The 22736-nt window shown below is 36.9% G+C and overlaps 1 protein-coding gene across 1 annotated transcript in view; it reads left to right on the top strand.

Annotated features, from left to right (window-relative positions):
• The window catches only part of atp1b3b (ATPase Na+/K+ transporting subunit beta 3b), a 37974-nt gene that overhangs the window by 1521 nt on the left and 13717 nt on the right, over window positions 1-22736 (top strand). The window contains exon 2 of the mRNA XM_048160445.1: window positions 22068-22196. Within this exon, the coding sequence (XP_048016402.1) occupies window positions 22068-22196 (129 nt within the window). The remainder of the gene's footprint in view (window positions 1-22067; window positions 22197-22736) is intronic.

Raw genomic sequence — 22736 nt, 5'->3', positions numbered from 1 at the left:
CTTTTAGAAAGACTATCTGGGCTTGTTCTTGCGATGCAGTTTGAATGTATATTCTCTTTAAAGCTGCAGAGTGTCCATAATTATTGGTGGGGAGCAATTTCTTAAATACCCAGTTGCTTAGTAACTGGATTTGCATGAAACTATTTCCTCGGTCAATCGATCGTAATGCTAAACTCTGCAGTACCTCTTCTTCACTGGGATGGGTGTTCCTTGATGTGATGCATGAGCTCGCGTTCGGCCCCTCCTCCCCGTCTTCCTCCCTTTCCTCTCAAGGTCAAACCGGTTCTCCTCAAGCTCCTGTACCAATAGGCCTCTTGAAAGAAATCAATTTAATTCAAATGAAAACGATCTCCGGCCGTGAGGAAGATGACGTGTTACGCAGATCTTTGTTCATGGTGTGAAGGGCCGGTCATCGCTGCTTTAATGGAGCTTGGGATTGCTTTACAAAATGAGTCATTCTGCTTATCTGGGCTTTTACTTCTAGGCCCGTGTTCATGTTTTCACAAGAATCGCTGATGCAGGATCAGTTTCTAGAGTGATTGATGGGTTACGGATGGCCTATAGTTCACATATTGGATCATATCTTACTTTTTTATCATTTACAATCATTTGTTTTTCTCTGAAATTTGGATGTGAATTCTGCTTGTCAACTTTTTGAAATTGTCTGCTAGGTTGAAAAACGGCTAACATAGTTTTGTCAAAATTGAAAGAATGACTTAAATTACAAACCAACTAGTAATATTTTTACATGCATGCCATCATTTTTCAGAAATATTTTGTGAATTTATGGATGTCCTGTCTAATTGGAATTGCTATATAATTTCCTGCTTTGCAATTAAAATGTAGCATTTGATGGGGAAAATCAAATTTATATGTGAAAAATGTTTAATACTTCAATTTATTATTTTAAAAAGGGTAATGATAATCACTTTAAATTATACATCTAAATACATATTATAATTTAAATATTCAATAAATTTTATTTTTTTTTTTTTTTTTTTATATATATATATATATATATATATATATATATATATATATATATATATATATATATATATATATATATATATATATATATATATATATATATAACTGAAAAAAAGTTACCTGGTTGCCTTAATTTTGAGTTCATTGAAATTAAAAATTTGAGTTATTACAATGAAGGCGATTGGTTTAATCAACAGAAACTCAAAATATTATGTTATCTGAATTACATAAATTTTCTGATTTGACAAAAGAAAAAATCATGAAAATAATTTTTTACTCAGTAAAAGAGTACTCCGTACTCTGTATATGTATATAATTTATTTATTTATTTATTTATTTTATGTCGGCCGGGCAAATAGACAAATGAAATCAGAAATTTCTGTTAGCAGTTGAGATGAGAAACGACTCTAAGGTTTTCCATAGTCTATTAATTGAGTCCATGAGAGAGGGAGCATCCCAAAAAATCCTCTAAGGCCAAGTGAAATGACGAGTCTACCATTTTATTTTTAAATTCTCCAATGTTTGCAGCGTGTCTGCAGTGTTTGGGTCCCAGAGCGACCTGTCCACAACTAAGTAATTGAGAAAAATGTACACCTATGAGAAATCATTTTTAGTTCCCGGGCTGCTTTTACTTTTCCCGAGGGGATGGGAAGGAGGTTGAGAGTGATGGAGGGAAGGATGTGTAGTGAAGAGATAAAAGGATCAGGCTGGAGTTAATGGACAGCAAGACATCTGCACCCTGATGTATGTCCGTTTGGATTAGCCCAGATTATCGCTTCCCAATCTACTGTTGACCTTGCTTGGGTTAGCTATCACGCTAATCTATTCGCAGCTTCTTGGTTTTGTGGTGATGTGGTGATGTGGTGTGATGAGCAGGAGCTGGTAGGATCTCAGAATATGTTTACCACAGGCGGTTAAACTGATGAAAGGGAACGTTGTTCTCCATTAGGAGACCAACCATGTGGCAGTGATGCTTTCATATGCAACAATGACCTATTTTCTGCATGTCATCAATGAAACTTCCTGGTCCTGTCCGCCCCATTAACACGGCCTTGAAATTCAATTTGAGTATGTGTGTTCAAGCATGTTTGGCTCGAGGTTCACAACGTAGTAATTGAGGAGCTGCACAACAGTGGCTTTTCATTCACGTTTTAAATTGGGAAAATGGCCATTTCATGAGCCATTTCACCCTTCATGAGCTAAGTTAAAGGAGTACTTCGCTAAAAAATGAAAAGCACGCAAATGTACTTTATGCTCTTATTTTGTACATGGAGTACGAAAGGACCATTTTTGAAGAATTTGTATTAGTGATGCACCAAAAATTTGGCAAATATTGGATCAAAAATGATTTGGCAATATAAAAAATGTATATAATTGTATTGTTTAATTTAAATGCTAAATTCGCTACATTATATTACTGTGCAAGTAGGTGGTGACGCTGCTGTTTTTGAAGTAATTAAACTCACAGCTTTATTGCTAGTAGAGAGACGCTGCACAGATGCTGGCTAATTATTGGAGCTGGATTGTAATCTAGAAAGGTCCAAATGATCAGCAGTGAGATTCACTCAAAGTCAAAAGCAAAAGTGAAACCTTAATGTTATGAAGTGACAAGAATAGTTTTTGTGCACAAAAAAATAACTACTTTATTCAGCAATTTCTGCTCTTCCATGTCAGTCTCCTACGCTGTTCACGTAGCAAACACAGTGTAGCGCTTCCGTGTTCTATGTCAGAATGCCATCTCGGTATTGGCCGACGCTGTTCACATGAGCAACAGGATGTATGCGTGTGGTGCTGATGCAGGAGCCGGCCAATAATGAGGAGGAATTATAAGGTTCCATCTGCATTCTGAGCTAGTTCGGAGCTAGTGCTATTGCCAGTTTGGAGTGGGTTCAACTGATGAATCTTCTAAGAACCGGTTTGCCTTTCCACAGGCTTGAGAGCCACCACAGAGCCACGTCTTACGCCCCTGTATACATCTGATCTTTCCCAGCAACGTTAGCGCAGCAGCACCAAACACAAACGCACCGAGCTTGTTCGAGATGCATCGGCTTCTCGCGGAGCGATCGGCGTATGACATCAAAGCGCCGCGAGAGCGACCCAAAAGCACAAGGAGTCGTATGCTCTACAAACGCTCCCGTGGACCGGCGACACTCTGATGTCACACACCGATGCATCTCAAACAAGCCTCCCATCAACAATGGCGAATGTTTCGTATTGTTGATGCTCGTGGCTTTGCGAACCTACGACGGCATCCAAACAAGGGTCGCTGTAAGTTGTATATAATTCCAAGGTGATGATATGTTTCTTCTGAGGAACACAAAGAAGAGTATTGGGGTCCAAATGATGCTTAACCCAGTTGACTTTCACTATATGGGACATTCTTTAAAATATCATTTTTTTGTGTTCTACAAAAAAAAACAACAACATGACAACATGATCTACTGCACACATGTTGATGGCACATGAAGAAAAAAAATATTCTGCATTTTTTTTGGGCTCATTTGGGAACATGGTATTGATAAAACAAATAAAACAAATAAAAAAAAAATTGACCCAACCCCAGGGCAACATTGTGCTACATTGTGCAATAATGGTATAAAACCATAGAGAAATTTATCATAAGACAATGCTCAGAGAGCAATGCAAAATAACATTAAAAAAAAAAAAGTCAAGAAATCAAGTAAAAAGGGACAAACACTTAAAAGACATTGATATATTGAATTTGATCCATGCATAGGTCTGTATCATGTAATGTCTTGTCATATCTTCATGTAATAAGATGAAACTTCAAAAAGCAGTTCTTCTCTGCTGTGACATAGTGGTGTATGTTACAATTTTTGCACATCAATTTGGGTGTTCCTGCACACCCAGGAACTCTGTACCTCCCTTCTTATAACACATTACTGCCAATGTGAGGTATTGTCCAAAACATCCTCAAAGTACCCCTTATCGCACAACGTTGCCCTGAGGCAATAAAAAGAAAAACTGAATTTCTGAACATGCAAAATAAAAAAAAAAATATAACCTTGACAAAAGGCTTCTCTTTACCTTTATACACGCACACATATTTTTTATGTACAGTTCATGTCATTTTAACTAAGATTACTAAAGCAAATAATCTTGCCTTCTCACACCATGTGCTCCTGTGACGCTGTGCTGTTTGGGGGTGAATTATTTCAGTAAATTCCATTTTGTTCTTCACTATCATCAGCATTCAGAAGACTTTTACGGTTGATAGACGTGGGTATTGTTGTGGAAGAATTGCATAAAATATTTTCATAATTTATCCCTATAGTGCTACAAAATAAAAAAATAACTGCATATAAGCTTGGAACAACATGAGTTTGAGTAAATAATGACTGATTTTTCGTATTTGGGTGAACTATCCCTTTAACTCTTGGTGATAAAATCCCTCCCCAGTAACTGGCTTGGCTTTATTTTCTTTCACGCCAAACAACGGGTGAGATTTGGCATCTTTCCTTGCTTGATTGGATGAAGTCAGAAACCCATTAGAAGGATCTCTAGGGTATTTTTTTTTTTTTTTTAACACTTTCTCTTATCATTTACTACTCATTTAGCATTTTATAAGAACTTGAGTCATTAATTAAAAATGGTTCATTCAAATGCAGTAAGTTTAGTTCAACTTGATTATCATGTCATTAGTGTCATTAATCACCTTAGAGGTTAGGGGTTTGTTGACATCCCTAATATAAGCATTAATTAAGTTTACTTCAGAAAATGTGAACTCTCATCTTTCATGCCCAGATTATACATTTTCAGTTTTACTAATGAGAAGAGAGAAAGCGTAGCTGATGGCACTACCATAATCATGTGAATGAATTAGCACTAGCCTGAGGGAATGGAGCTGTCTGTGTTTCGCCCGGAGGAGGGATTCTGGCAGTGAGGAAAGTCACACTGGGAGTCTCAGCTGTTCTCCAGCGCCTCTTCCTCTCACCATCACTGGGTGTTCTGCCACTCTTCTCTAGAGCCAAGCTGTCCACGCTGTGTTACGTTTACCCCCGTTGATCGTGCGCTGGAGTAAAATGTGCTTTACAGCGAAATGCGGTTGACGATGGGTAGTGCGAGAAATTTCTGTGAAATGGTTTGAACACGGTTTACTTTCTTGTGTCGATGTATTTCCTATTGCAAGGCTATCAATTAGCTTCATTTGAGGGCTGGATTATCAAAATAAATTGTAGAATGAAAATGTGAGGGGGGCCAAGGGGGTGGAGGGTTGTCTCGATCGCTTTCCGGAGGCCTGTAAAATGAGAAATTCAAATCAAATGCGTATTCAGCAGGAAAATGTACTGATATTAACAACAGTAAAATCTATAAAGTATACAACAGATTTTTATTGGGTTAAATTAAAATATTCGGACAGTGTGACTGAGTTGATAACACCTGTACATGTATAAACACTCAAAGAAACTGAAATAGTTTAAACTAAATTAATTTTATACCCTTACATCCATAATAAATGAAATACAACACACATGACTATATTAATGACAGTATTCAAAATGAATATACCACATTTCTGCCAAAACACCATTGTTAAAGGGTTACTTCAGGATTTAGCATTAAGCTTTGTATTAGTACAATACCACTAGTATTTTCGAATTACTGTGCTTTCCCCCTTCATATCAGCCCGAGATGAGAGATTTATGCATTTTTATTCTGTAAAAAAGCCTCCGATGACGCAAAAATCGTCATTTTGCGTCATCGGAGGCTTTTTTGGCCAGAGGCTTAAAACTACAGCCAGTAATAGCAGGTAGTTCCGCATTTTTTCACCACACCCATACATATGCGCTTTTGAGGTTACTCACGGACATAGATCAAAGATTTTATCAAAAGTGGGTGTCAATTATATTTTTAAGCTTACAGTAATTAACTTTATTTTGTCTGCACTACATCAGTGGTTCATCTCGCAAATGTATCGGTCTCTGCAGTCATCTCAACCAATACAGCAACAGGCTTTTGTGGTAACGTTAGCATAAATAGATAAATAGACTAACTCAGTTTTACAGAACAGTGGCTTTACTTTGATAACAGTCAACTTATATGCAACTTATATGTAATTGTCTATCTAACGTTACTTTGCTAAGTTTGCAGTTTTACTGCTACCTACAACACTACATATAGGCTACTGTGTTATCAGTCTAGTATCAGCGAGTCTTACCTCTAGGCGAATACGCTTAGTACCAGATGCCCAGGCTGTTCGTCCTCTGGGAAAGTGAATATCGATGGTATCGCGGTGTCCTTCAGAACGGTTCTCTTCATTGCAAGGATATTTGGTTCGTAGTCCTCGTGCTTGAAATGGAGACTACATATTCTGCGGTTTTTTAGGTCTATAACGGTGTCATCTCCAAACTTCGGGTGTTTGATGGCCCGCAGCCACTGTTTACATCGCTCCAAATCTTTAACTTAATCGGAAAATGATGGAAACTTACTTGTCCTTTCCTGCTTTGGGTGTACATCCAGGTACAAAGCAATTTAGCACCATTTCGCTGTAAATGTATGAACTAACTCACGATTTATAGAATTAATATGTAACAAAGCAAGCCTAGTTGTTTGAATTTTCCTGGTAATTCCGCCTGTAACCGTTAGGCGTGGTTTGGGCGTGGCCTCTCAAGGGCAGCAAAACAAGTGCATTCTGGGAGTTGTTGTCTTTCATCCACATTAGTCAAAAATACATTTTCTGCCTTTTCTCAGTCTAGAAAGCTCCAAATTCAAAAATAATTTCACATTTCTACTACATAAATGACCAATTTTAAATACACATTCATACTTCCAGGGGTGAAGTACCCCTTTAACACGGTTACTACAGAACCACTTCCAAACATGGTAAATGTTTGTAAGGGTGATGATTTGAGGAATTTAAAGCCTTCTAACTTGTTTGTTCATGACACAGATTTTCTCCTGATTTCCTCATCAGTCTTGTTGGGAATGTCTAGGCTGTTTCATCTGATTTTTAGGCCAGTTTAATCATCGAGTGATTTGTAGTTTGTAACAAAGATGTTAAGCCCAAAGTATATTTAGTTTTTTACACGTACATTCAGCGCATAAGTATTGAATGTGCCAACATTTGTTTTGTATTTTATTAAACACTGTTCCAATGCAGCAATTCACATAAAAATTTTGAACAGACATCGATATGAACTTAAAGGTGCCGTAGAACGTCTTTTTAAAAGATGTAGTATAAGTCTAAGGTGTCCCCTGAATGTGTCTGTGAAGTTTCAGCTCAAAATACCCCATAGATTTTTTTTTTTTTTTTTATTCATTTTTTTTTTTTAATTGTCTATTTTGGTTCATCATTAAATATGCGCCCATTCAGGCTGCGGCCCCTTTAAATCTCGTGCTCCCCTCCCCCGGAGCTCGCGCTTGCCTTAACCAGCTTAAACAAAGTTCACACAGCTAATATAACCCTCAAAATGGATCTTTACAAAGTGTTCGTCATGCAGCGTGTCTAATCGCGTAAGTATGGTATTTATTTTGGATGTTTACATTTGATTCTGAATGAGTTTGATAGTGCTCCGTGGCTAAAGCTAACATTACACACTGTTGGAGAGATTTATAAAGAATGAAGTTGTGTTTATGAATTATACAGACTGCAAGTGTTTAAAAATGAAAATAGCGACGGCTCTCTTGTCTCCGTGAATACAGTAATAAACGATGGTAACTTTAACCACATTTAACAGTACATTAGCAACATGCTAACGAAACATTTAGAAAGACAATTTACAAATATCACTAAAAATATCATGTAATCATGGATCATGTCAGTTATTATCGCTCCATCTGCCATTTTTCGCTATTGTCATGGGCTGGCATATGCAAATATTGGGTGCGTACATATTAATGATCCCGACTGTTACGTAACAGTTCGGTGTTATATTGAGATTCGCCTGTTCTTCGGAGGTCTTTTAAACAAATGAGATTTACATAAGAAGGAGGAAACAATGGAGTTTGAGACTCACTGTATGTCATTTCCATGTACTGAACTCTTGTTATTCAACTATGCCAAGATAAATTCAATTTTTAATTCTAGGGCACCTTTAAGAAATCTACACAGACAAAGAAATCACATTTTTTACAATCCATGTTATAAAGTGAAATGACTCAGGAAAAAAGTATTGAACACACTAACTGAAATTGTATTTAATAGCTTTTTTTTTTTTTTTTTTTGCAATGACAGCTTCAAGGCACATCCTGTACATATCCATGACCAAACTTTAAATCTTAAATATTCTGGGGTCTCTCTTGTGAATTTTGATCTTCAGTTCCTTCCACCAATGCTCTGTTGGGTTTAGGTGTGGTGATTAACTGGGACATTCTAACTTTATTTTCTTCTTCTGGAACCAATTCAAACTCTCCTTTGCAGTGTGTTTTTGATTGTTGTCCTGGTGGAAGGTCCACCACAGCCTCATCTTCATCATCCTGGTGCATGGCAACAAATTCATCTCAAGAATTCCCAGTGCATGGCTCCATTCATCTTCCCTTCAATAATATTGATTCTGCCAGTACCATGAGAAGAGAAACGGCCTCATACCATGATGCTTCCACCTCGAAAACATCACTGTTGGTATGCTATTTTTAGGATCATACGCAAAGCCTTTTTCTCCATCCAAACATGGCATGTGGTATTGTTGCCAAACGTTTGATTTTTGTCTCATCTGACCACACTAAATTCTCCCAGTATTTCAGACCTTTCCAAATGTTGTGTAGAAAACTTCAAATGAGCTTCAGCATGCCTTTTCTTCAGTAACGGAGCTTTCTGTGGTGAGCATGCATGGCGGCTGTTCCTATTTCCTATTTTTTTTCTCTGTGACAACTGTACCTGCTGCCTCCAAGTCTTTCTGGACCTCTGGTCCTTGGTTCTTGGGCTACTCTTCTGACTAACCTTCTGACTCCCTGATCAGAAATCCTGTGAGGAGCTCCTTTGCATGGCCAGTTGATGGTTAAATGATGTTCCTTTCAGTTGTGGAAAATGGCCACAGCGTGGGTGTCTGCGGCGTCAGGATGTTTAACACTTCTTTTTACCCCTAAGTGAAGAACGAAAAAGTAGACTACTTCTCTGTGAATATATACTTCTGTGAGCATTTACACTCCCATTACTTGAATCTTTTTCAAATCTGAGGTGTATCATGATCGTTTTAACACGGATCATTCACAATCCCACAGCTCATCTACGCTCTTCTGTCCTGCAATGTTTTTAAATCCGGGCACAGGTTGTCTTTTCCTTGCAGTGCTGGTTTATTTGATCGTTGGCCCGTGCCATAGTTAATGGTGTAATGTGCAGCTCAAGCATATCCACTTACAGAAAAACAGACGCTTATGGGTGGTGCTCACTTTGTGAGCCACAGTCTCAGTACGGTACCCTAAATTACCCCCACGACACCGCCGGTCTGCACCCTGCTGTGACGGCACACACCCTCACCCCCCCCCGGCCGGCTGCAAAGAAGTATTTTTATCCCAGCATTCCTGGGCACAGGAGGAGGACGAGTATCTGGTTCTTCAGAGGCTTGAGTTTCTCAACAGCTGAGAGGAGCCGCTGATAAAGACTTGTCCTGTGGGCTTTTATTGTCTCCTGTCTTTCATTGTGGATCTAACTGTGTCTCATTCATTCATTCTGTGCCTCCATCTCTTTCTTTTATTTCCTGTGACAAGTCCCGCCCCAAATTACAGACAGTTGATTACTATTGACCAGATTTTGTCATTTTGCCTTAGTACATTTTTAGATAGTTGTATAGTTAGTTTTATAGATATGTTTAGTGGCTGGGCTTTAATGAGCTTGCTGATCAAGGAATTCTATAATAATTGAAAAATGTTATCCAGAATCTTTCCAATTCATCAGAGAAGAAAATAAGTCACCGATAGAACATCTACAATACAATAGAAATACTTGTAACTTATGTTTTATTTATGTTGGCTATATGGGTCTCTTTTGAATGCTCATATGATGACAACAAAATGGTTGACTTTTTCACTGGTAATTAGGGGTGTGACAACACGGGTAGCTCACGAGATTGAGTTCATGAAAATAAGACGAGATTTTTACACAGTATTTTTAATAAATCCTCAATGATGAAATGCATGACTAGTAAAATAGTCTGCAGGTGCACTTTGTAATGTTTTAAAGGATTAGTTCATCCAAAAATGAAAATTCTGTCATTTATTACTCGCCCTCATGCCGTTCCACACCTGCAAGACCTTCGTTCATCTTCGGAACACAAATTAAGATATTTTTGATGAAATCCGACGGCTCAGTGAGGCCTCCATTGCCAGCAATGACATTTCCTCTCTCAAGATCTCAAGATGTACTAAAAACATATTTAAATCAGTTCATGTGAGTACAGTGGTTCAATATTAATATTATAAAGTGACGAGAATATTTTTGGTGCGACAAAAAAACAAAATAACGACTTATTTAGTGATGGCCGATTTCAAAACACTGCTTCTTAAAGCATCGGAGCACAAATGAATCAGTGTATTGAATCATGATTCGGATCGCGTGTCAAACCGCCAAACTGCTGAAATCATGTGACTTTGGTGCTCCGAATTGCTGATTCGACACGCTGATTCATTTATGCTCCGAAGCTTCCTGAAACAGTGTTTTGAAATCGGCCATCACTAAATAAGTCGTTATTTTGTTTTTTGGTGCACCAAAAATATTCTTGTCGCTTTATAATATTAATATTGAACCACTGTACTCACATGAACTGATTTAAATATGTTTTTAGTACATTTATGGTTCTTGAGAGAGGAAATGTCATTGCTGGCTATGGAGGCCTCACGGAGCCATCGGATTTCAACAAAAATATCTTAATTTGTGTTCTGAAGATGAGCGACTCACTTATGGGTGTGGAACGGCATGAGGGTGAGTAATAAATGACATTATTTTAATTTTTGGGTGAACTAACCCTTTAAGTAATAATCTTGTAATGAATGTCATTTCAGTTCTACTTTGAGTATGAAAACTCAGCTGACTTGCTTCTCTCCTGAATGATTTCATATGAGAACTTTTGACCTTCTAACTGAACTTCTTTCCACAAATTGATCATAGAAATAAAAACAGTATAAATGAATAACAGTTCAAACAATGCAACCATAATCAAAGCACTCTCTCAATATTCAAAGTGCAAATAGACCAACTTTTTTCTTCAAGCATGATACAGAGCTGAGAGATGGTTAAAACTACACAGCTCAGCCTAAGATGGCTTTCATATTGAGAGATATTTGAATGCATCAGGGAGCCGCTTTCAAAATGCGGGGTATTGAATGCGAGCTCGCGTTTTACTTTCGTGATCGCACATACTCTGTGAATGGGGAGCGGCAGTGCTGCAAGTTAAATCATTCATCACACACATAGGCTCTGTTGTGCATCGTATCCTCCGCCATGGTCTTGTCAGTCATCTCGTCACTTACTCTCATCACACAAACTCTGTTTCCTCCCGCTGCTCTACATACAGTGCTGCAGCTCATGTTGGATGAGCTGGATGGGATTGAAGCAACTATTATCCAACTGAATTAAATGGTTTTTATTTCTATAAAAAGCAAAACAACAGTGGAGGCGTAATGTAAACATAGCGGTGGCATTTTCTATCCTAATTTCACTCTCACACTCCATCAGCTTTTCACCTCGACGAGAAATCTCAATTCAAAATTAGAATTTAATCTTGCGAGATCTTGTGGCACAAGATCTCCTCACACCCCTAGTGGTAATACTGATCAGCCACAAAAGCACTGAACTAAAGTGAAAAACATTGATTATATCGTTACAATGGCACCTGTCAAGGGGTGGGATGTATTAGGCAGCAAGTGAACGGTCAGTTCTTGAATTTCATGTGTTGGAAACGGGAAAAATGGTTAAGGCGAAAAGATATGAATGACTTTGACAAGGGCCAAATAGTGATGACTAGTTGACTAGGTTAGAGCTTCTCCAAAATGACAGGTCTTTTGGGATGATTCTGGTGTGCAGTGGTTAGTCCCTACCAAAGTGGTGCAAGGAAGGACAACCAGTGAACTGGCATCAGGGTCAAGTGTGCCCAAGGCTCATTGATGTACGTTGGAAGAAAAGGCTTACTTGTCTGGTCTGATCATGCAGAAGAGCTACTGTAGCTGAAAAACGTAATGCTGCCCATGATAGAAAGGTGTTAGAACACACAGTGCATCATCAGTTTACTGAGCATCTGTCTGTGTAGCCGCAGACCGGTCAGAGTGCCTATGATGACCCCGTCTACCCCGGGAGCGTGAGCATCAGAACTGGACCATGGAGCGATGGAAGAAGGTTGTCTGGTGTAATCATGTTTTCTTTTAGATCAGGTGGATGGCTGGGTGTATGTGCGTTGTTTACCTGGGGAAGAGATGGCGGCAGGATGCATTATGGGAAGAAGGCAGGCTGGCAGAGGCAGTGTTAGGCTCTGGATAATGTTCTGCTGGAAAACCATTAGTACTGGCATTCATGTTGATGTTACTTTGACATGTATTGCCTACCTCGGGGTGTCTAAATTCGATCTTGGAAGGGCCATTGTCCTGCAGAGTTTACTTCCAATGCACCTCAACAAACCTTCCCCAAAGTTTTTAGTATGCCTCGGCTGCATCTGTAAAAGTAATCATTCTGCTTTCGGAGGACGCATTCCAAGGAAGGAAGGCATCAAGGCACATCCGAATCCAATGTTAGCTTCACTTCCTGTTTCCTGAGATACAGTACCTTCATCTGATTGATTTTTGAAGTCATCAGCATAGATGTATCCTTCGTAGTCTTTGATATCCACAATCCCCAAAGAGTGTGATATCAAAAAGTGAGTCAACAAGTTTTCGGATGCAGCCCTCGTAAGACCTTGATTAGCTTCTTCAGGTGTGTGTAATTGGGGTTGGAATGGAGCTCTAACAGTGGCCCTCCAGGAGCAGGATTGGACACCCCCGGCCTATTGCGGCAAACCATGTACCCCCCTTCATGGCAATGGTGTTTCCTGATGGCAGTGGCCTCTTTCAGCAGGATAATGCACCCTACCACTGCAGAAATTGTTCAGGAATGGTTTGAGGAACATGACAAAGAGTTCAAGGTGATGCTTTGGCCTCCAAATTCCCCAGATCTCAGTCTGATTGAGCATCTGTGGGATGTGCTGAACAAACAAGTCCGATCCATGGAGGCCCTACATTACAACTTGCAGGACTTCTTCTTCTGTTAATGTCTTGGTGCCTGAAACCACATGACACATTCAGAGGTCTTGTGGAGTCCATGCCTCGACGCATCACAGAACATGATATTAGGCAGGTTGTTGTAATGTTGTGGCTGATCAATGTACATAATAGAAATTTAAATAAAATTGTTGAAATGTAATCAAGTATTTTTACAAACCATTCAGTCAAAATGCAAACATTGTTTTCATTAATTTTTGTTATTTAGTTAGCTGAAAGTGTAGATTTTAGAACCGGATTTCTGGGTCTATTTTCTATCCTGCCCACGGAATCTCACAGACACTCCAGTAGTGGATATGTTGTTGAAGGTTGTGCCGGTATCGACCCAGTGAGCATTAGCGAGAGCATAGACAGAGATGCAGCGAGTGAGATTGAGAGGTGGTGATGAGCTGAGTGGCTTCCTGACAGCAATGACTGGCTACTGCTCTCAGTCTTCCTGCTCCCGTATTGATATCCCATCTGACTGAGTCGTCGTCGTCTCTCTTTGTCTTTAGTTCAAGTGCTTATCATAAATGCAAACTCCTCACCTTTTTGAGATCAAAATGGGTCACCTGTGGGATTTGCATAGATCCAATGAGAGTGTTTTATGGGGGGTAGGGGGGTCTTACAAGGGTATCCTGCATAGCATTTCATTATTTATAACATGAGATTTTAACCAAATGTTGATTTTTGGTCAAATGTTGCAACAATGTTTTTAACATTTTAAGGGATTTTTACATTTATTTTTACTACCCTGTAAGTAACTACAAATGAGGATGTAAAGCAAATAACTTTAAAGGTGCCCTCGAATGAAATTGAATTTATCTTGGCATAGTCAAATAACAAGAGTTCAGTACATGGAAATGACATACAGTGAGTCTCAAACTCCATTGTTTCCTCCTCCTTATGTAAATCTCATTTGTTTAAAAGACCTCCGAAGAACAGGCGAATCTCAACATAACACCGACTGTTACGTAACAGTCAGGGTGTACGCCCCCAGTATTTGCATATGCCAGCCCATGTTACCAACATTATGAAAGGCATTACACAAGGGCAGCCAGTATTAACTTCTGGATCTGTGCACAGCTGAATCATCAGACTAGGTAAGCAAGCAAGGACAATAGCGAAAAATGGCAGATGGCGCGATAATAACTGACATGATCCATGATATCATGATATTTTTAGTGATATTTGTAAATTGTCTTTCTAAATGTTTCGTTAGCATGTTGCTAATGCACTGTTAAATGTGGTTAAAGTTACCATCGGTTATTACTGTATTCACGGAGACAAGAGCCGTCGCTATTTTCATTTTTAAACACTTGCAGTCTGTATAATTCATAAACACAACTTCATTCTTTATAAATCTCTCCAACAGTGTAGCATTAACCGTTAGCCACGGAGCATAGCCTCAAATTCATTCAGAATCAAATGTAAACAATATAACAGTATACAATACTCACATAATCCGACGCATGCATGACGAACACTTTGTAAAGATCCATTTGAGGGTTATATTAGCTGTGTAAACTTTGTTTATGCACTGTAAACAAAGCGCGAGCTCCGTGGGCGTGGAGCACGAGAATTAAAGGGCCAGTAGCCCTGAATCGGCTCATATTTAATGATGCCCCAAAATAGGCAGTTAAAAAAAAAATGAATTAAAAAATATCTATGGGGTATTTTGAGCTGAAACTTCACAGACACATTCAGGGGACACCTTAGACTTATATTACATCTTTTTTTAAAAAATTCTAGGGCACCTTTAAAAAAAAATTACGTGCGCAGCATGCCCCCGCCCCGTGCAGTGTTCTCACCTTTTTTCCTCCTTACCTGTTTGCATCCCTGGCTTATTTCTCCTCCTCAGCCATTGCGCATCAGCTTCTGGTCAAAGTTCAGAAGCGCACAGCTTCCCAGCCGTCTGTTGGTGTGATGTCTGGCGAATAGAAATCTAATGAGAGCCAAGACCAGTTAATATCTGTTATAACACCCATTCCTGAAACTAGCCAACATATCGTAACAGTGTACAGGTGTTTTGTCACAGAGGAAGTCTTTTTAGGTGACACATAGTTTTTTGCATTGTTCCAAAATTCCCATTGTTGTATTGTTTTGTTTGGCACCTTTTCCAAAATAAACGGCCTGTTTGGATTCATGCACATTTATAGTTGGCTTGTTATAAGAGTAAATAAAATGACTTAATTTACCTTCATTCCATTCCAAATCTGTCTTCATGGAGCCTGAAGTGATTTAGAGAAATCTCTTGAGTGGCTGTTTTTATTGCGGTGGGTCTTATTCATGATCTTGTTATACTTTAACAGTTCTTTTTCATCTGTTGGAGCTCAACAATGTCTGTCCTTTCACCTTCACGATATGACAGAGCAACCGAGATGGATGAACCTGTGGTCCACCCAAGAAATAATGTTAGAGTAAATGATTTCACACTTTTCATTTTTGGATGAACTATTCATTGACAAGTATTTGAAGCATCCTATATTTTTTTATTAATGACACGAGTGTCCATAATAAAGAGAGAAATCTTTTAAAAATCTAGTTTAAACGCATGAGAACCACTATTTTCTGTTTCAAACTTTCACATAGCATGTTTTGGTTATAAAAACATTAAAAATTCAAATCTAGATTTTGATTTTCAAAAGTTTATTGTAAAAACATAATTTTTTTCCCCCCAAAATGCAATAAATCATGACATGTTTTTTTCTTTTTCAAAATGCAGTTAATCTATCAATATGAAAGTTATTTTTCATATTGAAAATACACAACAAAGTAAGTTGATTCACATATATGACAGCCTCTGAACTTTGTCAACACAAATCTTATATACAGACATTTGACTAAAAACACATTCAGTCGTCACTCCCAAAATGAATTACTCGAGTGTCTCATCTTCTTAATCTCCTCACGTAAATGATTACATTCTGATGACTTATGTTTCTTCCCCACCGCAGAAACCACCACAGGTTCATTAATGGTGTCAAAATTATTAATTTTTCTGTTTTTGTTGATCACAAAGCACAAAGCAGATAAGGAAACTAGGATGCCGGTTGTATTCAGAGCGCCGCCATTACTGTTTACAGTGTGTGGAACAGTGCGCTGTGATTGGTTGAGCGGTTATATCACGTACTGCAGAGAAGGAAGAGTGGCGTTTGTCATGTTTTGGAAAGAAAGAGAGAAAACATGACAGAATAACACGACGGATAATGCATTTTGCGCAAAATTAATAAGTGACTTTTCAATACCGACCAGATACAATACTGATTTTGGCGGAAGCTCAGTTTTTTTTTTTTTTTTTTTTTTTAAAGGCGTTTATTGCATTTTTGGAACCAAACTCTTCATATATAATTAATTTGTATATGACGTGACATTTTGAAATTGTATAACTACACACATGACAACTAACCTTTCCTTGTCATAAAACTGTCAAATTATCCAATATGTTAAGCGACTTATTGACCTTGACAAAAAAAAAAGTTTCTGCTTGATGGTTTGATTTGGCAGAGAAGTTTTTAAGATATGAATAAGCAGAGAAGCATTTTTTTTTTCCTCAAAGAATAATAAATTATGTGCCGATTTAAGCTTTTTATATGAAAAAAAAAAAAAAATCTCAATTTTTTTGGAGAAATGATGGTTGTTCATTTGCATGTCTGGCGTGTATATTATGACAGGCAGCAGAAGCTGTGTGTGTGTGTGTGTGTGTGTGTGTGTGTGTGTGTGTGTGTGTGTGTTCATGTTCATCTCCTTAGGCCAGTGCTGTGCCATCACTAAACTGTCCTCCCCCAGATGCTATTTATAGTAAGAGTCTACCTCAGAGACATCGGCAAAGAAGAAATGCATCTATAATTAAACTGAGCTTCTCTCTCACGCTCTTATACACACTGTCCTTTACTTCCCCTCTTTTATCGTTTTCTCTTTCTATTTATATTGCTTTCCTTTCCTTCAAATAGTATTTGTGTTCCCTTACCTAAGATGTACCCTGCGTCTCAATCAGCTCCCTAGGTTGTGAATCAGTATATCATGTAAATGAATGTGGCAGACCTCCTGATCAGTGCCCTGATCTGGCCTCAATCTGCCCAGGGAGCTGATTGAGACGCACCCGTCGTGTTATTTTCTGTCCAAGCCCCGCCCCACTACATACACCTACAAATACCACAGTGTTTCCATGGGGTTGTTTGGACGGGGCACCACTAGGGAATTTTGGGCATTCATTTTCATGGCATTCCTTTAAGTGCCTTTGAGTACATTTAAAATACCACAGTGTATAAATATGGTATTTAAACAGTACTGTTGTTTATATTAAAATACCGTTGATATTGTACCATACTGTCACCACAGTACTCTTTTGTATGGGTAGTATTTAGTATCAGTAAAATAAACAATAATTGGAATAATATAAAATATTTATTTTATTTCAGCTAGTTGCCAAACATCTGTTTTTGTTTTTGTTTTTTTTTGGTTTTTTTTAACTTGATGTGCTAAAATAACTGAAAGAGAATTGAAATAAAAATGAATAAAAACGGTATGAACATATTTAAACAAAACTAATCAAATTTACAAAAATGCACAAAAAAGATAATTTAAAAGGAAAATGAAATATAAAAATATTAATTCTAAATATTAATAAATTATAATAGTATCTCAGTAATACTAACACAACACTGGTCTGTCCCACTTTTTAATGCTTCTCAAGTGATTTATTTTTGTCTTCCATTTTCAACTCTCTTTTATGTAATTCTGTATGCATGTCCACATGGAATCTGAAGCCACAAAATGTGGCAAAAAGTTTGCAAATATTTCCACAGGATTAGATCACTACAGATCCTCTGCCTCGTTTGTGTACATTTTATTATAGATTTTGGCAAAAGTAATAATGCTTTCAGCAACCAAAACTCTAGTGTTTAGCTCTATTAAACAAATTTGAACATGTTTAAATCCATTTAGCAGGATTATGCAGATTTTCCTTAAAAAAAAATCAGCCCAGAAAATGCAACAAAGTCATGACATTTTGTCTTGGCCTGTCTATATAAATTTTGTACTGTTTTTTTTTTTTTTTTTTTTTTTTTTTTTTTTTTTTTTTTTTTTTTTTTTTAGCATGTTGATTATGGAGGACCAGGAGTGCCACTTAAAAATAAAATGAAGAATCAATTAATTAATTTAATAATTTAAACATAAAAATGTACTTTTTATATGGACAAATTAATAGACATATTTAAAGTTGTTTATTTAATTACTGTTTTTAAATATAGTTTAATAAAACAATAAAACAATAAATTTTAAATCTTTTTTGAATGTATAAATAAATAGACAAATTTAAAAACGGTTATTTAATTCATTTTTTAAAATGTAGATCAATAAAACGATAAACAGTAATTAAATAAACAACTTTAAATATGTCTATTAATTTGCCCATATAAAAAGTGATTCATTTATATACATTTTTATGTTTAAAATATTAAAGTAATTAATTGATTCTATGTTTTATTTTTAAGTGGCACTCCTGGTCCTCCATAGTTGATTTCTCTTAAGTCTTTAAGCTTTGTTTCAGCGGCCGCTGAAGTCTCTCTGCTGTGTCCCTCACGGCTGTAGTTCAGTCATTTCTATGTTTCTCTCTGGACGTGGGACAGATGGAGTCATCAGGTCCCTACAGTTGTTATGCTTAATTTGTCACAAATTGAGTGCTGGCCAAAAAAAATACTTTTTCAATAACTCAACAATCTATTCAGTCAAATCTGTTTTAATATCTTGACGAATTTCACAATAATTAAATGTCACCCCAGAATTAAAAGAGTGATGTTTTCATGACATTCTTTAATATCACTCCCACATTTTCAGAGATATTAGACTATTTTAATGCAAAATAAAATGTAATTTTAATTTGTTTGTTGTAGCTCTTTCAAATTTTACTGCTTCTACTTGTTTCTGCACATCTCATTAAAATAATTATACAGACTTTTTTGCATTAAAGCAATTAGTTGGTGTGCAACAATTCACTTCTTGAACTCATATTAGTGCTGCGCAATTCTGGATAAATTTGAGAATTTATGGAGAATCGTGTTCAGTACGGATTCAGTACAGCTGATGGGAGAAAACTAAAAAAATTTTTTTTCTTTTTCATTAAACATTAGTTTACTTAACATTGTGTGTATATATATATATATATATATATATATATATATATATATATATATATATATATATATATATATATATATATATATATATATACACAATTATAATTTAAAATTTTCTTAAGAATAAATCTGTCTCTGCTAATGCTGTAAACTACAGGGAGCACTTTCTTGCACATTACTATAATATAAAAGATTACAATTAACAATTAAATATTAAGTTTCTATTTATTTTATTTAGATATAATAATCAACACTCGCATAAAAATTCTATGCAAACATGTAAATTACATATAAGGCAGTTTTTGCATTAGCTTCTAAATCTATTTCTACTCCAATTCGATGTTAAACTATAATCATTTACACAGTGGATATCATAACTTGTTTTAATGACAGATTTATTTAAACATGCATTAAGCATATACATTAAATAATAAAGACAGGTTAAGTAAAATATAATCAATATATAGGCTAATATAGTGTTTAAATGTAGCAGTTCATTTCTCTAGCAGGACACTGAATGGCATTTCTGAGGTAAATGCTACATGACGGTGTTTACAAGCTGTTTCATTGATGTCTTTCAGCGGTTGAAACACTGAGCGATTACAAGAGTGTTGTATGACTGTTTCAGTAAGTTGTACTATATCTTTCAACATACCTTCAGATGTTCATTTATATTTATTCTGTAACTAGTATTAGAGAGAGAGGAAGAGATGATCACTCCGCGCTGCCGCTTGAACTAAAGCACCTATACAATGATCTGTCACGCCACATCAAAGAGCAACAAAACTGCATTTATTGTTTTAATTTCATGATAAGATAGACAGAATTTGAGGGATGAGACTTTGTTTCTTATTGAAAGTAACAAAACACAGAGCTTTTTTTGATTTATTGGTGGTTAAAAGTGGTTAATTTACTACAAATCTACACGTGTAACGAACCGAAAGACTCGTACCGAAAATTTTTGGTGCAAATACGAGTACCGTTACACCCCTAAGAGATTGATTCTCCCATTATTTAATAGATATCTTAAAAAAAAATAAAAAAAATTCTATATTTTGATCACTACCGTAGACATCAGTGTTTATATCTGAACTATAAACATTTATCCAAGTACTCCTGTGATAGTTTGAAATATTGTAACACAGAAATAATGATACTGGTTGAAAAGACTGTTTGTGAAGATGTTTCATAACTATGCATGACATCTGCTCTCTCTGGATCAGCGGCGGCACCAACACAGATCTGAATGTCCGCTGTGATTGAAGGCTTAATAGACACAGCTGAATTGTTGTCATTTAGGAATAAGATCGTGTGGGTGTTTGAATTGAGATTAATTGTTAAAATATGGCAATCATGCAGCTCTAACTTGTATGCATCGATCTTAAAATCAGGGGTTCAAGTATATAGCGTTGAATCTCTATTGTAATTGTTAAAATTTCCAAGAATCGGCATCCTCCCCTAAAAGTAATCGGGCTTACCAAACCATAAGTCGTAGAGACATTGAGGGCCGGTAGTACTCACACCGTCTACAACGTCACCAAGGCTTGCCCCGATCGGCCTGAGGGGGGCGCTACAGCAGTCAAAAGTGGTAAATCGTTAGGCTCAAATTCCTCTTTCTGAGCAACTTTGCCTCTAGGACCGCCACAGTCCATCGAATCGTTTAAATATTGGAGATTATTTAAAAAATCAACTTTGGCAAACTAGTCCTAGGTTTTTGGTTCAACCTCAATAAATGTTAAGCTTTATAAACTGTATATTTTCTATGTTAAATTGCCTCTTGGCTGTAAATGGTCTTTTCCATCTATGATCGAGATGGTTACAGGCTTGTTAATTAAAACATTATACCTTTTTATGCATGTGCTTGAACCCCAATTATTGCTGCTCGCAGCTATATTATCACTTGAATTGTGAATTGTTTTTAGTGTCCAGTAATCTTTTTTTTAAATTGCAAATAAATCATAATTCATAAAATTTATTTCCACCCCAAAGCTACACCAGTGGTTGAGCCAACGTCCAGTCCAGATATCCGCTCCAGTCTGTGGTCGTGAATAAAAGTCACACTGGCAAAATCCATAATTGTGAGGGGGGGGGGGAAAGCTTCATTTTCTTTGTGTAAATATTATTCTCTTTAATATTTGAGGTGAAATATGACCTGACCATTTCTTGGTGCCAATCACCCTTTACAGATTATAAACCACCATTCATTATTTTTTACATTTCCACCTGTTGGGAATGAGCAGATATGTTTGGCCTTTCTCCAAAGCATTCAGCTGTTACATTCCTCATTTTACAATTACACCTCCCCCCATCCTCCCTTCTGTTCTGACATGTCACACTGCATGGAAGTGCAAACCGCCAGAACTAGTTTAATCCACACTGTTGTACTACTAGTTTCAGACCTCCAAGCCATCATCTGATCGTGTGAACCTCTGAACTTCTGAAACGCACAGGCTCTTTCCTGCTTATACCTCGGCTCCGGTCGGACGCTCGAGTAACTGATGTTTTGTGCAGTTTATGATGCAGAATGTTTGTGAACCCACTCTTTTTACGACGTTTATCATCATAAATAAGTGATGCTTTCCAGATGATGCACTCTTAAATGTTCTATATTTATACTAACCATCAGTTGCTCCAGATGGGCTTTTTCTGCAACGTTACATTTTAACATTATGGAAACAAATTCCCAATACTTTGTAGGTTTTTTAAAAAACAAATGTGACCATTCTGCCATGACTGAATGTGTCTTTCTTCTCTTTGCAGCTCTTATATTCCTCTTTTATCTGGTCTTCTATGGCTTCCTGGCTGGAATGTTCAGTCTCACCATGTGGGTGATGCTACAGACTCTGGATGATCACACTCCCAGATACAGGGACCGAGTGGCCAATCCAGGTAACAATCCCAGAATATTAAGGTACTTATTCTTTGTTAAGCCTCTTTGGAACAATATGTATTATGAAAAGCGGTAAACAAATAAATTGAAATTGTAAACTAAATTTCAACAAAATGGTACATGATGCAACGATACATTTTTCAAACAGTAGTATGCCACATTGAACGTTTTATGTTTAATTTACACATTGTACATTTAATTTTGTGTTTCTTGGCAGGCCAGTGAATCGAGTCATTTAGATGTTTTATATACAGAAACGGCACGTTATATTGATTTCTCGATTTTAATTGATTCTCATTTTGATGAACCGATATTGATTCCTAAACACCACGAATCGATCTTTTAGTCTGTCTGTTTTCATTTGAAGCCTTGTTCGTTACTTTTGATATTAAAGGGATAGTTCACCCAATGCCTCTCCCTCAATGCATCCTAGGTGTATATGACTATCTTCTTTAAGACAAACTCAATCTGAGATATATTTAAAAAATAAAGATTTATAATGGTTGTGAATGGAGGGCTGCGTTTTGAAGTAAAAAAAT

The sequence above is a fragment of the Megalobrama amblycephala genome, linkage group LG16 (genome assembly GCF_018812025.1).
Source record: "Megalobrama amblycephala isolate DHTTF-2021 linkage group LG16, ASM1881202v1, whole genome shotgun sequence".
NCBI lineage: Eukaryota > Metazoa > Chordata > Actinopteri > Cypriniformes > Xenocyprididae > Megalobrama > Megalobrama amblycephala.
Note: the sequence above shows the minus strand (reverse complement) of the source record. Positions and strands in the feature narration are given on the sequence as shown.